Source organism: Trichoderma harzianum (genome assembly GCF_003025095.1).
Source record: "Trichoderma harzianum CBS 226.95 unplaced genomic scaffold M431scaffold_1, whole genome shotgun sequence".
In the NCBI taxonomy this organism is placed as follows: domain Eukaryota; kingdom Fungi; phylum Ascomycota; class Sordariomycetes; order Hypocreales; family Hypocreaceae; genus Trichoderma; species Trichoderma harzianum.
The window spans coordinates 1,473,075-1,487,849 of record NW_020209249.1 but is presented as its reverse complement, the minus strand read 5'-3'; the positions used below and the strand labels follow the sequence as shown (position 1 = coordinate 1,487,849).

The window sequence follows — 14,775 nt, the reverse complement described above, 5'->3', positions numbered from 1 at the left end:
AGCAGTCTTGAAACCAATATCTTATACTGAAACCAGACTGCCTGCCTGCAGCCAGGCTTTCATTGGGTTGCACCGTTTGGTCGGCGCTTGTGTATGTCACTGTATGACACGACTCGGTTGGCAGCCCGAGCGAGATAAACTTCCCGGCAAAGTATCAACGAAGCTTGCGGCAGATCCCGGAGATAGGACCATCAATAAGGACTGCAGATCCGATGGATATAGTTTCATCGTTAAATGAAGGGCTCGTATCTCTACTCATAGAGAACCTACACGCGCACATTAAGCCCCTGTTCAACGTCAATCACATCGCAATCACGCCGTAGCCAGAGCCAAAATAAACCGTATAAAAAAGCATAACTACCATGAGTGGAGATTTCGTATTAAAGAAACACCGACAGCCTCCGCGATAATCACTCACAAAACGCACATCACACCACTGAGGGTATAGATCGCTTTCCAGTCTATGCCAAATGTCTCTTAATTTCTTCCCCTATCTTCCCCTCTCCAAGGGAAACCTCCGCCTTAGAGTACATGAAGTCGCCATATCCTTAAAATTTTGTAATGTAAAGAGTTTAGGTTTTTGGAATTGTTCATTTGTCTTTTTTATAATTTCCTTTTCATTCGTATGGTACACAGTATAGTACACTCGTCATGACGTCGGGTATTATTGCTTTTTGCCTTTTCTTCGTCTTTGTTTTACTCGTTGATCTTGGCGAGAATTCTGCGTCTTATTAGCAACGTTTACCATAGATGACATTCGTAGGCAAGACTCACTCGCTGTCACGGAACAGCTGGTATTCCTCCTCACCGGCCTTGACAGCCGCGCCACCAAACTAAAAATGCCCAAGTCAGCCAAAGAATTCTTTATCATCACCATATCCCTGGTCCAAGAGTTGTTTGATTAAGTTCATACCGCAGGAAGCAGAACACGGTCACCAACAGCCACGCCCATGGGGATGCGCTTGCCATCGCGGTCCAGACCACCGGGTCCGACGGCGAGGACCTTGGCCTCGTTGAGCTTCTCGACGCTCGACTCGGGCAGGTAGAGGCCGCTGGCGGTCTTGGCCTCGGCCTTGACGCGCTGGACAAGCACGCGGTCCAGGAGGGGAGCGAGGTTGCGGATGGATCGGAGGGCAGACTGTGGTTTGGTTGCCGTACGTTAGCGGATTGGTTCTTTTCTTCTACTATTAAGCCCCAATGACAATAGTGACAGCTCCCAAAATGTTACATATAGGTTCATGCGTATATATGTAAGTCATCCGGCAGTAGGGTGGGGTGTGTTTGGTAATTATTACAACCAGAGCACGAAGAAGCAGACTTTGCAGGAGGGGACACAAGTAAATGACATACCATTGTGAATGGATGGGTAGGTAGGTGAAAATGAGGTCGTAAAGCTTGCAATTGACGTTACCGGTGGATGGAGAAGAAGAAAAAAAGGCGGATGAGCTGGAGCAGCGGTTCGGATCGGCAACAAATGCTCTTTCTCTTCGAACGGCTTCCAGAATCTAGCAGCTGCTTAGCCGGCAACAATTTTTTTTTCGCTCTCCCGCCAATGTCGGTTCGGGATTTCCCCTCTTCCGAGGCCCTCTGCTCCGCGATAGCTTCAGGTAGCTCCAAGCGCCAACCCCGCCATTCTATGCCGAATCCGGAGCTCCAGGGCTCTCGGCCCGAGCCAACAAGCTGATGAGGCGGTGCAGTTCGAGACGAGGGATTCAAGAGATTTAAGTTACTGGATATACCGGATATACTGGATAGATCTTTGGTGACATCTTGTTCCATTGAAAACTATTTGGAGGCAGATTATGTCCTAATATGTACCAACATGAAGTTACGAGAAAAAAAAAAGGAAAAAAAAGCAGACGCCGTCTATCCCCCCTTTGGCCTTCAACCGCCAACCCCCCAATCACCTGTAAATGGTATGCCACTAAAGTTATATAACCCTGAGGTCGGAATTGATCTGCTATTAAAGACATTGCACACCCTGCGCGCACCTTGATTGAGAATCCAACACTGCATCGCATCTTTCTGTCATGGGCCCCTCTTGAAAACTACGTGGTATTGTGCAATTTCATCCTGTGTAAATCCAAAACGCCAAATCAAATGATGGAATGAATCAAACCAAAAAGAAAGCGAAAAAAGAAAAAGAGGGGGAGGGAGACAGAAAGAATGACGGGTTGATAAAGTGAGAGAGTAAAATGTTTGAGTGAAAATGGCAAAGAAGGATGAAAAAGAAAGGATCAAAGCCGCCACAATTCGCAGCTTATGCCTTCTTTGGAGCAGGTGGCTGAGAGTTGGGCGGCTCCAGAATGTGCTTGTGGTCAGAAGCGGGCACCACGTCTCCGTTATCCACTTGCTGGCAGATGACCGTGTCTGCCACCCACGGCTCTTCCAAAATCTCACCCATCCTAGCACGAGACTTGGGGTTGATGTCCAGCATGCGATGGATGATATGACGACTTTCTCGGGGGAGCAGACGAAGAATTCTCCAGGGACCCCGGATGACCTCTTTTTTGTCGGTCGTGACGTTGACGCCGGGAATTGGGAGCTGTACCTGCTCGGGTGGAGGGGTATCCGTAGAATCCTGCCTCTTGTGTGCGTGGTTGTTGTGAGGCTTCGAGTCGTCGTCAGGTAGGAATTCTCGAGCAGCCACAGACGACAGGTCATTGGTAGACTTGGGTCGCAGCAGTTTGCCAGGGTCGTGTCCAGGAGTTGGGCTGGCCGCGAAGAGCTTGTACGAGTTGTCCGTCATACGGGGAATCTTCCACGGGAAGCGGCGCAATGTCATACAGCAGAAGATGATGGCGAGAGACCAGATATCGACCTCCTCGGCATTGTACTCTTTGGCGTCGTACACCTCGGGAGCAAGGTAGGGGTCGGAACCAACAATACCTATATCAACTGTGTTAGCACTGGAAAGTAGGAGAGAAGAGGGGGTGCAGATATATATAAGAAATGAAAATGACTCACCCTTTGCTGGGACAGAACCGCTCTCAAAGGGATACTTGAAGACATGAGCACTACCAAAATCAATAATCTTCATGATGCCCTTGTCGCTGACAACCACGTTGTCGAGCTTCAAGTCCCGATGCGCAAGACCCATGCTGTGCAGGTAGGTGACGCCGTTGAGGATCTGCAAGAAGCTGCACCGAATCTCTTCGCGCGACATCTTGCCAGTCATGACAATGGCGAAGAGGTCAAAGGGGGCATACTCCATCACCTCGAACCAGCGTCCCTTTTCCTGCAGGATATCCAGCGTCTCGATAACGTTGCCATGATGGAGAGTCGATCCAACGCAGAATTCGGCTGTCACCTTTTTGTTGTATTCCCTCTCCGTCTCATACGTGTGGCGTGCTCTAAACTCCTTGACAGCAAAGACGGTGCCATCTTCCGTTCGACGCATGAGCCTGACGGACCCACCGGCACCGGACCCCAATACCTTGCCGAGTTTGCCGTACTTTGACGTCAGGCCGTGGTCGTCGCCAAAAGGCAGCTGTTGGGTGGAGCGACTGGCCTGACTGGACTTGGACGATGACTTGATGGACGACGGTGATACGTCCCGCTTTTTGTGGTGGCCAGATTTTCGGAAGAATCGCTTTAGATCGGACATGGAACCGGTTGCCGCATGGCCGTGTGCCCCATCGTTGGATCCGGAATCGTCACTCTGCTTGGACTGCTGCGTGTACATTCCCAAGCTTGTTTTGGATGACGTGGGAGACGTCCCATGCTTCTTCTTCCTAGAAAAGACAAATCGCGGGTCGACTGAATGACGGGTGGGGTGCTGCAGCTGAGGGGGTCGGCGGCCTTTGGCATAGGGATCGTTGGCGTCGCCTCCAGGTGCCATTGGCTTGGAGTAGTAGTACGATGCCGCACTTCTAGAGGGGCTTGATTCACGAGATACTGGGACAGAGCTTGGCCCAACAGAAAACATGTCCTGCCGATGGGCCCTAGACTCTCCGCGCTGCTCATCGGTGGACGAGGCCCTGGACATGGCGTGGTCCGAGGATGCTGGTCGATGAGTGAGAACCTTGCGATCGGCAGTGCGAGTAAGAGCCTTATCGGTGGAAGTGGACGGCTGCGGAGTAATGAGGTGAGAATCATTAACGGCGGAGGTGGGAGCACTGGTTATGGCGCCTTCTTTATTTAACCTCTTTTCGGGATCTGATCCAGCGGGCGTCAAAGGAGGAGAGGCCAAGGCCGAAAGCCGGGGGCTCCCATGGGGAGACTGCCAGCCGGATGAGTTTGGCGTTGGGAGTCTCGTGGAGTCATTTGAGGCATCTTCACGGGAATTGACCTGATGGAAGGCGTCGCGGTTAGCCACTGAATGTTGGGGCAGGGTTGGCAAGTTGAGAAACACAGGCGATGATGACGAAGGGATGCTGAGCCTCGGGGTGGCCGGGGGCTCAGGGAGATGAATCGGGGTTGCAAACATTCGGGGCGCTGATTAGATGCATGCACGCATCCGCTATTACTTGACGGATGCAAACCGATGCTTATATCAAGACAGCGGGGAAGAATAAACGAGCAAAGGGGAGGAGGGTAAGAGGATAGAAGAATAGAAACAAAACAAACGAGCAAACAAAACAAATACTAGCTTGTCAAAGACAAAAGTGGCCATTCTTGAACACGGGATGGAGAAAAACAATGGAGCTCTTACCCTTGACGCAGGCAGAGAAAAGGCCTCGAAACCAAAAGTGCTCATCCGGCGCTCCTGCAGGGGTAATCCATGATTCATGGACTTCTGGAAAGCTTTGATCTGGTCGGCGGCAACTTCATTGAAGGTATCGAAGCGGTCTGAGGTGTTTGTCGTCGTCTTCAGGGAGGCCGGAGCGGCGGGCTGCGCAACAGGAGCCGCTGGCTCAATCTCTTCCACGGCGGAGGAGAAGCGGACAGAGGCCGGACCATCGTGAGGTTTGCTGCCGGAGCTCTCCTTGGACGGCGATCGAGAGACTTGATCGGATGAAGCAGCAGCTCCAGAACCAGCAACAGCAGCAGTTGAAGCAGCAGTGGTAGCAGTACCAGTACCAGCGGCAGAAGTATCGTCTGTTTGAAGGCAGAATTGAGATAAGATTAGCAAAACACAACTCTTCTCGTTATCGCCAAATTCAATCAATGCGAATCGGGGGGGGGGGGGGGGGAGGGCGTTTGAGGCGTCTCAGCGGATGCACCGGACACGCAGAGGAAACTTACAGGCAGCGGCTTCCTGCTGGAAGGGCGCCTTTTGAGGCTCTGACGACGCCATGGAGCAGGTCGGGAATACAAAGCCTTGTCTCTTGTTTGCCCGCAAAAGTGAAGCAACGCACGAAGATCCCAGAGGCAACGAAGCAGGACCTTGTGGGAGTCAAGTTTTGAGGGCCGGGGCGGGTAGCGCAGCGCAGCCCGTGGCCTAGCGAACGCTTTTTTTTTTGGCTCGACTCGATTTCGGTTGCGCGATGATGGAAAAGAATGGCCGATGGTGGGGCTGCTTGGCTTTGGGGATTCCGGGCCACTTCCAGTTGCCAATGTACAGGTACTGGTACTGGTACAGCGCGGAGTCCGTACCCTCGGAGGTAGCGCCGCCAACGGGCTGTACCTGCGAAATACGGGGGGAGCCTGCAGGTAGGCGCGGTGACGAGCGGTATGGCGAGGTACTTTGGCCGAACGGGGCGTGATACCTGACAGAGGTGCTGCGTCACCGGTACAGGTACTGCGCTGGGTGCTTGGAGCGGCCACATGCTTTTCGCAGGATGTGAAGGGCACATCAGCCGCAGAGGCGGTCACGGGAGAAAGGTACTGTGAGGTACCCAAAGCTGGTTGCTGTTTACGGCTGTTGCTTCACAAGCAAATGTTCCCAAAGAGGACAATGTCGTTTGTCGTTTGTCATTCTCTTGCCCGATGCTCATCTTTCAACGTTTGTAAGCCGTCCATGCACAAGTACAGTCACTTGCTGTACAGCCTCCCCCTTTGAGAGTCCCCCCTCGTCTTGTTGTTTATTATAGGCACCAAGTACAGGTACTGTCCAACTCAGGGCAACAAGGGGTCCCCTAAGCACATTGAAATTTGGGCAGCGGCTTTTACGACACTCCGCGCAGGAACCCCGAGCAGCCGTACCTCTTCCCCTCTTTTGAGGTACCGCCGTGTTCGCCTCAGCTGGAACTTTAGACCCGCGAGAAGCGCACCAATACAGATGCCCGGGCCCCACGATACATGCTGCGGCGGTACCTCTCTGACGGGCAGCGCGGCAAAGGTACCTGGGGGTACAAGAAGCCAAGGCTCATCGCCGATGTCGTTAGCCCAATCTACGGGCTGTCTGTTCCTTCGAGGCGCAATCTAGAAAATTCCCCCATCCTTGCCATTGTCACTCTATCGGATACGATGCCCTGTGGTTACAGCTCCCGGGAGTTGCGGAATTGTTCAAGCGCCACGCTGGCCAGATTCTAGCTGCGCGGCTCTCGGATGCACGTCCATCAACCAACCTAGGTTGCGATCAATCAATTCGGGTATCGTGAAGGCGTCGATGCCTTACCTTATCAAAGCCAAGCAGCCAAGCACAACATGCCTCGGCACCGAGCTTCTGTGCTTATACCGCATCGTACCGTATTAGTGCTATTCCCTGCGTGACTGCGACTTACCTGTCTAGGGAATCGACCTGATGCTTGCAGTCATTTGGTCCTTGTATGGAGTCCTGAGCAAGTATTACCCACCCCACGGATGGTCTGTGACCCGCGTCTGGGTCCTATCAATGAGGCTTTCCGTGGATGGATACGGGAACAAGCACGTCGAAGTGTTGCCGCGGCCGTGATTGGCGACGGGGGTAGCGGCTGATTCACTCCCGCCTCCATGATGTGTCTCTGTACAGTATTTCAGGGCAACAGGTGTCCTCTCTTTACCCTCCGCTGGCCCATCTCGTTCGATGTGATGTGATGACTCCCACAAGAGGTCACGATCTGCTTTGTAATCTGCTGCAAGAATATCTCGCATGGACCTACACCGAGGGCACTGGCACTAGCTGGGCAACTGGGCAAACAAGAAGCTCGAAATGGGTTGCTGCATTCAGCTGCTCCTTCGGCTAGTCTCATTGAGTTGCATTGAGCCAACACAACTAGGACCAGTTGACCAGCTATCCGGAACTTGTATGGTAGTATCTAACTCTCAAATTGCCGCACATTGCTCAAGTCGGCCCGTCGTGGCAGGGGCAGAATCAATGAATGGACAAATCCGGCGTCCCATCCCTGGCATCCTGGCTACACATGTACAGGTAATAACCCAGTTGATTTTGTGTCACGGTATCTGCAAGTACGCACTTCGTATGTACATACACGAATACAGTCCGTTTGCTTTTTTGCCTCTCCCGATCGACATCCCTGACGGCCCCACAGGTGGACATTCTCCCAACCGCTGGTGGCAATCAATCAAAATCTGCCGGCATATTTTCCATTTTTTTTCTTTGCAAGTCTGTAGTTTCCAGCCTGTCCTGACATTAACCAAACGCAATCAATTTGCATCAATTTTTTCGGAACTGAATTCCGGGCTTTCGGGATCGCCGTGTAGCCGTAAAAGCATGTAGCTATCCCCATCCCCATCCTCCTGCTCGCCACCCAACAAACAAACAAGACGAAGGAGAAGAAAAATCTTTCTCGCATTAGCCCGACAACTGAATCAGTGGCATGCTTAAACGGCATGCTTCAATAACAGGATTTGCTTTCGGCCTGCTACATAGCAGCAATGCCGAGCTCTGCTACAGAACGCACGTGCCTCATTCGGCATCAATTCGCTATTCTCTAAGACAATTGAACCTTGCATGGCCATCTTGGTTTTCTTTTCCGTGACAAGCCCGTCTACAAGTGGGGCCTGATCGCCACTTGAGCTTGATCTCCCTCCCATGTAACATGATCTTCCTCTAGCCAGCTTCCAAAGATGCTATCGAACATTAGCCGAGAGCGGAAAACGAGGGCTAATTTGTAAGCGGTGGGCAACAAAGCAACGTCCATCCACTCAGGAATAACGATGGTGAATGATGGCAAGGATGGTCTTTGGCTATCAAGTGTTAGCTGTGAGAATTCATACCGTGGATATATATATAGAGATATATATAGAAACAACTTGAAACGGCCTTTTGTCTTCAATGGCGATCATCTCGATACATGCTTCCCCACCCTGTGGGTTCAACTAAGTTTGGACGTGTCATCCTCACGATGGTTGAGTTTCTTAAATACAGACCACCATTGAGTGTACGTGGTCCACCATCTACCGACAGAGGTTCCTCAGTTGTATTCATAGTCCCGCCGTTTAGTATTTGTCGATGGCTCCCATTGGCGACTTTCTGATATCGAAATGCAGATTCCACTTGAGTGTTACGTAGGCATAAAGCTTCTTATTTCACCACCATCTTAGTATAGATAGTGCAAAAATGTTAGTTTAGCTAGTGATTTATTAACTAACTAATAAAATCATCAACATTGACCATTCTTTGACTATAAAAGAAGCTTCGCGTCAAAGATACGGCAAATACAACCCTAATCTAGAGCAGAGGCATGTCAACTGCTGCCAACGCTGCATGTATATCCATATAGGTGGGTATTGCTAGCCCACAAGCGTATTATATGCTCAGCAGCTTGAACGACATTCCCATGTCCTCCAGCCTCTCTTCCATGTACTGCATCACTGTACGCAGTCCAGCATTGCCGCCACGGCACGCACCGCTCTCGATGTGAGCAACAAGCCCGCTGATTGTTGAAAACTTCTTCATACTCGGCTTGGATTTCCCAGAGTTTCCTTGAAATAGAATTGAAGGACAGTGAAAAATCATGGACATGTGAGCAGGTGATTGCATGTGTTGCTCCAGAGCTTTTCTTCCATTGAAGCGCCGTTGGCTGCGAGGACAGAGGGGGCAAAGATAGATGCCGTCCGCGGGCAATTCTGTACAGTCGCTATCCGTATCAGATAAATCGAGTCCAGTAAAATCCCTTCCAACAAGGCTCATCAAGTCCATCTGACTGCTACTAGGCGTCAGCATGACACCCTCACCTGAATCTGTGCTTGGCGTCATGATCCCGGAGCTGCTCAAGTCTGGCTCGTTCTCCAGGCTAGCCCAGCCCAAGGATTCAAAGCTGCCGTCGGAACTGGTGATGAGATGCTCGCTATCCTGCATGAGCACCAATCTGTTGAGTTTCTGCCGGTTCATGCCCGACCGACAAGTGCCATTCTCCATGTGGGCAACTAGAGCTGAAGGGCTCCGGAAATGGGCATTGCACTCCACGCCACAAATCTTGCCCGCCATGCAAGTCAAGTTGCTGATTGGACGATGAATGACAGAGTCTAGATGCTGCTGTAAAGCTTTGACATTCTTAAAAGTACGATTGCATTCTTTGCATTCTCTGTCTTCTTTAGGTTCTTTTCTTTTCTGCGGCTTTGCGACGGGCTTCCCATGGTCTTTTGCTCCTAGGTGGTCGAGTAGAGATTTTTCACTCTTGAAGCCCTTGTTACAGTCACAGCAACGAAACTCGGTAGCGTGTCCCGTTACTTGAACATGTTGGTTCGAAGCAGCTCGGCTTTCAAATACTGCGCCACAGTCGTTGCAGCGCCATTGCATGTCTTTGAACGGATTCTCCCAACATGTCGCGTGGAAAGCCTTATGTTCCTTGACTGATTCGACGGAGGCCAGACATTTGTTGCAGCGACGGCAAATAAATCGAGATTTATCCCTTCTATGCTGTTTCAAGTCTGTTTCGCTGCGGAAAGGGCGCCCGCATGTGCATTCCAAGGTCGGCATTGTGCGCTTTGTTGTGCTCGTCATATTCTGAGATGGAGTTGGTGCTAGTCACAGGGCTATGGTTTGGATTGAGCAATGTCGGACGGAGGGCTGGGTAGACGCTGCTGTTTTAGGCTTCAATGTGCGGGAGGCCTACAAATTGAAGGGATGTTTTCGGCCGGACAGCGATATTTAAACATCCATTGATGAACCTTGTCGCTCTCCTAGGCGCGCGCCGTGGCTTTCCATAAGCCACAAATAGAACAAACTTCAGTGTAGGGATGGATCCTTTTAAACAATGTATTTTCGTACAGATGCGAGTATGCCCTGTTCAGGCATCGATGCTTCCAGCAAATCGGATGACGCGATGTCAGGCGGCCGGTACGCGGCCTGCAGTCCTACAGCTGGAGGCGAGTCTCAATGACGAGGCTCACAAACAACAGCCGTCCCGTTCGGATTCCAGGCAGCCGTTGCGATTTGCTGGATTGTGTTGACTGCCGCTCTGATTGGTGGTGATGCTTTGTTGTTGGACAAGCATTGATACATCAAGTTAGTACCTTGTTTCGAATTCACGTGCCAAATGAGGAGTAAGGCAGACAAGAGGGAAAGAGGGTAGGAAGCCTCGAGTCGGAGGGAAAAAAGAAGCCGAATATCTATTGTAGTATGTCTTTTCGAACCTTCATCGTACATCTCGACGCAATCCCGCAATACCTGCTATGTTATACACATCGTTGCTCCCAACCCGCCTGTTTTGATATGCCGATATCACAAATCCCATCATCAAACGCCGTTTTCTTCTTTTCTTTGTTCCTTGGTATCGTTAAGCCACCACATTAATTCCTATTGATTTGCACTGGAAAATGATAGACCGGCATAGCCCCTCCAGCGATAGGCCAGACAGCCTGAGCTCTGATTGCTTGATTTTTGCGATTTCGTAGATGTGCTTTAAGCTGATGGTGCCGACCGTCTCATGCCCAGGCTTGCTGACGCCTTTTCTGGTTCCCTTCTTGCCCATTGGCGCTCCCACTGCATTGAGCAGCAGCCATGATGTCTGGGGTGTTCTGACGTCAAACGTAAAGGACCGATCAGGTCGAACCGTGACCCGGCACGGCATGGGTGTGCCAGGGACGATGTGTGCTGTTCTAGCATTGAATTCCTACGACACAGTTAGCCTTGGTTCGTCTCGAAGACCAATTACCGAATCGATCGAATCCAGCAGCAAAGCATTAAGTGACAGACCTTGCAAAAGTCCATGGATTTGACACCCTTGCTACCAAGCGCGGGACCGACTGGAGGGCTGGGACTGGCCTGGCCGGCTCCCACAATTAGTTTGACGATGGTGTCCACGCCCGCGGCGGCGCCCTTTGCTTTCGACATGGCTGGATCGGATTTGCAGGAGGCGGAATGCTGGAGTTTCGGTAATGCGCAATATCGTCTCGTGCTCACGATGGAGATTTTGTAAATCTTAAAGCAACTTGCATCTTGCTGCCACCATTGGCCAGGCACTATGACCAAAGCAATCTAGTGCCGTATTGGAGATCCACCATTTCTTTATCTTATCGATAGCCCATGCAAGGCCGCCAAATTTTTTGGAAGCAGAGAATCCATCATTTCTCTGACAGCCAATCCTCTACATTTCCATTTCACAAACTTCACCATACATCCATATATCGCAAAGCGCATCCAGTATAGTGCTGCAGTATAGCACTGTATTAAATTGCGTCCCAAACGCAACCCAATCGAACGAGTAGCCACACACATCCAACTTGACATCCAAGCACGATGCCGTCCACACACAAGAAAGAAAAGCCCTGGGATACCGACGATATCGACAAGTGGAAGATTGATACCTTCACTGCAAAGGACAATGCAGGCGGCACATTCACCGAGGAGTCATCATTCGTCACGCTGTTCCCCAAGTACCGCGAAGTCTATCTGAAAGAAGCATGGCCGTTAATTACCAAGGCGCTGGAGAAGCACGGCATTGCCTGCACATTGGATCTCGTAGAGGGTTCAATGACAGTCAAAACAACGAGAAAAACATTTGATCCTGCAGCAATCTTGAACGCGCGTGACCTCATCAAGCTGTTGGCACGAAGCGTCCCCGCTCCCCAGGCCGTCAAGATCCTAGACGACGGCGTCGCGTGCGACATCATCAAGATCCGAAACCTGGTGCGAAACAAGGAGCGATTCGTTAAGCGCCGTCAGCGAATATTGGGACCCAATGGCTCTACGCTCAAGGCACTTGAGCTTCTGACGGAGACCTATATCCTCGTCCACGGCAACACAGTGTCGGCCATGGGGCCTTACAAGGGCCTAAAAGAGCTGCGGAGAGTGATTGAGGACTGCATGAACAACATCCATCCTATCTACCACATCAAGGAGCTCATGATCAAGCGTGAGCTTGCCAAGGATCCTGAGCTGGCCAACGAAAGCTGGGACCGCTTCCTGCCAAACTTCAAGAAGAAGACATTGAGCAAGAGACGGGTGCCTCTCAAGGTTACAGACAAGACCAAGAAGGTCTACACGCCATTCCCGCCAGCGCCTGAGAAGAGCAAGGTCGATAAGCAGATTGAGAGTGGCGAGTACTTCCTCAGTAAGGAGGCCAAGGACAGGGCGGCGCTCAGCGACCGCAAGGAGAAGCAGAAGCAGGCAAAGGACGATAGGGCAAAGGAGCGAGCAGCAGAATTCGTGCCGCCAGAAGAGGACAGACCCAAAAAGAAGCGGAAGAAGAGCTCTGAGTAAGGTGGCTAGCCTAGCTTTGATACACCAGGTGTTGGGACGGTTAGGAGCGTTTGTTTATTTGTTTAGGGAGAAAGAAAAAGAACCTGCAATAATATCCATGGGACATTTAACAAGGACCATTACAACAGGAGCGCCTCGTTCTTCTAAGCTTGTAGACACTGATAAGGCAGTGTGAATATGGCCTCTGTATAGTGCGTCATACTACAGATTTGAGTGTATAATACAAAGATATTTGTTCAAGATGTACCTAGGTTTCATCATATGGTTTATTATAATGGTCGTGACTTTGTCTTATTGAATTCCCACGTTTCCTCCCTCCTTACCTCTAGCCCTCTCTTCATCTGCTGTCAGCCTTTTCCGTCTTCCCATCTTTCATCGTCTTTTGCATCCCCGGGCTCACTTACAGCTTTGGAGAGGCGGCCTCGGAATCAAACTCAACTACTAGCTTGCCAAACTGCTTTCCTTCGTCCATTTCTTGGAACAACTCGTTGAGAGCGTCAAGGTTCCCAAGGCCCTTAATCGTCTTGCTAATAACCGGCTTAATCTTCTTTTCCTTGACAAACGCAACCATGTCCTTGAATTCCTGCTTTGATCCCATTGTAGTGCCCTTGAGCTCCACGTTGGCCAGCACAGCCTGCATCAGCCAGTCCATCTTGGGGGACACCGTCATGCCGTACTGGGAGATGACACCGCCAGGCTTAAGGAGGCGGACAGTCTTGGAGACGAGCTTGCCGCCAGCGCCATCAATTACGGCGTCGAGATAAGGGCGGTCTTTGGGTAGAAGAGCAGCCAAGTCCTTTTCCCACGCTTCGTTCCTGTAGTTGATGCCTCCTTTTGCGCCCAGAGCCTTGGCCTGCTCAAGCTTGACTGGATCGCTAGATGAGACGTAAACATTGCTTCCAAAGGCAACGGCAAACTGGAGAACAGAGAGTGCAACGCCACCACCGATTCCTGTCACCAGGATGTTGCTGCCCGGAAAGGCGGCGCCGCTCTTGGTCACCAGCGCTCTCCATCCCGTGAGTCCCACGAGCGGCAACGCGGCACCCTCGCCCGGCGAAAGGTGCTCCGGAGCCGGCTCAACCTCGTCTTCGGGCACGACGATGTAATCTTGCCCGGTTCCAGCCTCTGTGATCTTGCTGGATCCAATGACGGCAAACTTGCGGGGGTCTTCGGGTCCGGCAGGGCTGGATTCCCATCCTCGCATGGGCGTCAACAGCACAGGCTTGTGGAGCAATTCCTTGCGAGTGACGTTGGGCCCGACCTCGACGACGGTTCCATAGCCGTCGGCAAATAGTGGTGAGGTGAAGGAGATGGCAGGGTATTGGTGGCGGCGGATGAAGAGGTCTCTGTGGTTGAGGGCCGCAGCGGAGATGCGGACGAGGAGCTGACCAGGCCCTGGAGTAGGCTTGGGAACCTCTTTGATTTGGATGCTATGATGAATGAAAACGATAAGCCTTTGATATCTTGGACTGGTGGGATTGAATGAATTGATGAAGAGGGTGTTTGAAACTCACGGATAGTAGACTTCTCCAGGCTTACCGCCTTCGATTTGCTTTAAAGTGAGAACTCGCGGCATGGTGGGGGTTGTGTTTATTCGCGCGAGATTCAAACTGAGTCTTTTCTCTCTTCTCTTTCTCTCTTCTCTTTCTCTTGAAAACTAATGGGTATAAGCAAATCGTCGCGAAATTCAATTGACTCTCCCTAGCACAAGAAATACAGTGCTCATATAGTGTACACCTTGACAACTTTATAGCCAGGCGAATGGGCGGGAACAATTTCCCCTTGAGGGCTCACTCACTTATACCAGCACCTAAACAGTAGCAAATTGCCTATTATGACATCAACCCCGCCACGACTCACCGCGTTGACCTCGGTTACAATTTCGCTGCATTTGTCATCCTCAGCCATCAAGAAGAGTTCAATCTTCATCTATGCGTCCCTATTGCTTGCTTGATATTCGATTGGAGCGGTAATTGAAAATTCAACTGCGATCATCGGCCGATTGGTGCCGAGAAACTTTCTGATTGATCAATTCCTGGGGTACATACTCAAATTTCTGCATTGGAACCCTCCGCCTGTCTGTAGGCATCTTACATGAAAATCCGTACACCATCTTGTCCCAAGTTGCAGAAAGAAGACGGATCGCATTGATCATCCATGAATCTCGTCCTTCTTTTAACTATACAATTGCAAAGACGTATATCTTAGCAGACAGTGGCAACTGATTACCTAAGGTTCTCCATGCGATACGTACCTTGTTATCTGTATCTCGTAGGCGTAGCTGTTGACTGCTCCTCCTCTGT

The 14,775-nt window shown here is 51.0% G+C and overlaps 6 protein-coding genes across 6 annotated transcripts; 1 reads left to right on the top strand and 5 right to left on the bottom strand.

The window, feature by feature from the left end:
* Positions 1-232: 232 nt before the first annotated feature.
* Positions 233-1,769, bottom strand: M431DRAFT_12369 (hypothetical protein; the record flags this gene model as incomplete). Its single annotated transcript, XM_024912203.1, has 4 exons — positions 233-721; positions 775-833; positions 914-1,138; positions 1,740-1,769. The coding sequence occupies 4 exons, from the start codon at positions 1,767-1,769 to the stop codon at positions 697-699; spliced, it is 339 nt and encodes a 112-aa protein (XP_024780095.1). The 3' UTR covers positions 233-696.
* A 491-nt stretch (positions 1,770-2,260) lies between these two features.
* Positions 2,261-5,239, bottom strand: M431DRAFT_486 (hypothetical protein; the record flags this gene model as incomplete). The annotated part of the gene is made up of 4 exons (XM_024916351.1): positions 2,261-2,889; positions 2,968-4,291; positions 4,655-5,040; positions 5,188-5,239. The coding sequence occupies 4 exons, from the start codon at positions 5,237-5,239 to the stop codon at positions 2,261-2,263; spliced, it is 2,391 nt and encodes a 796-aa protein (XP_024780094.1).
* A 3,336-nt stretch (positions 5,240-8,575) lies between these two features.
* M431DRAFT_476913 (hypothetical protein) lies at positions 8,576-9,748 on the bottom strand (the record flags this gene model as incomplete). Its single annotated transcript, XM_024915515.1, has 1 exon — positions 8,576-9,748. One exon carries the CDS (start codon positions 9,746-9,748, stop codon positions 8,576-8,578), a length of 1,173 nt encoding a protein of 390 aa, XP_024780093.1.
* A 799-nt stretch (positions 9,749-10,547) lies between these two features.
* On the bottom strand, positions 10,548-11,104 carry M431DRAFT_72083 (hypothetical protein; the record flags this gene model as incomplete). The annotated part of the gene is made up of 2 exons (XM_024921983.1): positions 10,548-10,883; positions 10,967-11,104. 2 exons carry the CDS (start codon positions 11,102-11,104, stop codon positions 10,548-10,550), a joined length of 474 nt encoding a protein of 157 aa, XP_024780092.1.
* A 236-nt stretch (positions 11,105-11,340) lies between these two features.
* On the top strand, positions 11,341-12,753 carry M431DRAFT_103873 (hypothetical protein). The gene has a single exon (XM_024911533.1). It carries the CDS (start codon positions 11,510-11,512, stop codon positions 12,470-12,472), a length of 963 nt encoding a protein of 320 aa, XP_024780091.1. The 5' UTR covers positions 11,341-11,509; the 3' UTR covers positions 12,473-12,753.
* Positions 12,754-12,872: 119 nt separating this feature from the next.
* M431DRAFT_72220 (hypothetical protein) lies at positions 12,873-14,048 on the bottom strand (the record flags this gene model as incomplete). Its single annotated transcript, XM_024921996.1, has 2 exons — positions 12,873-13,902; positions 13,987-14,048. 2 exons carry the CDS (start codon positions 14,046-14,048, stop codon positions 12,873-12,875), a joined length of 1,092 nt encoding a protein of 363 aa, XP_024780090.1.
* Positions 14,049-14,775: the final 727 nt, after the last annotated feature.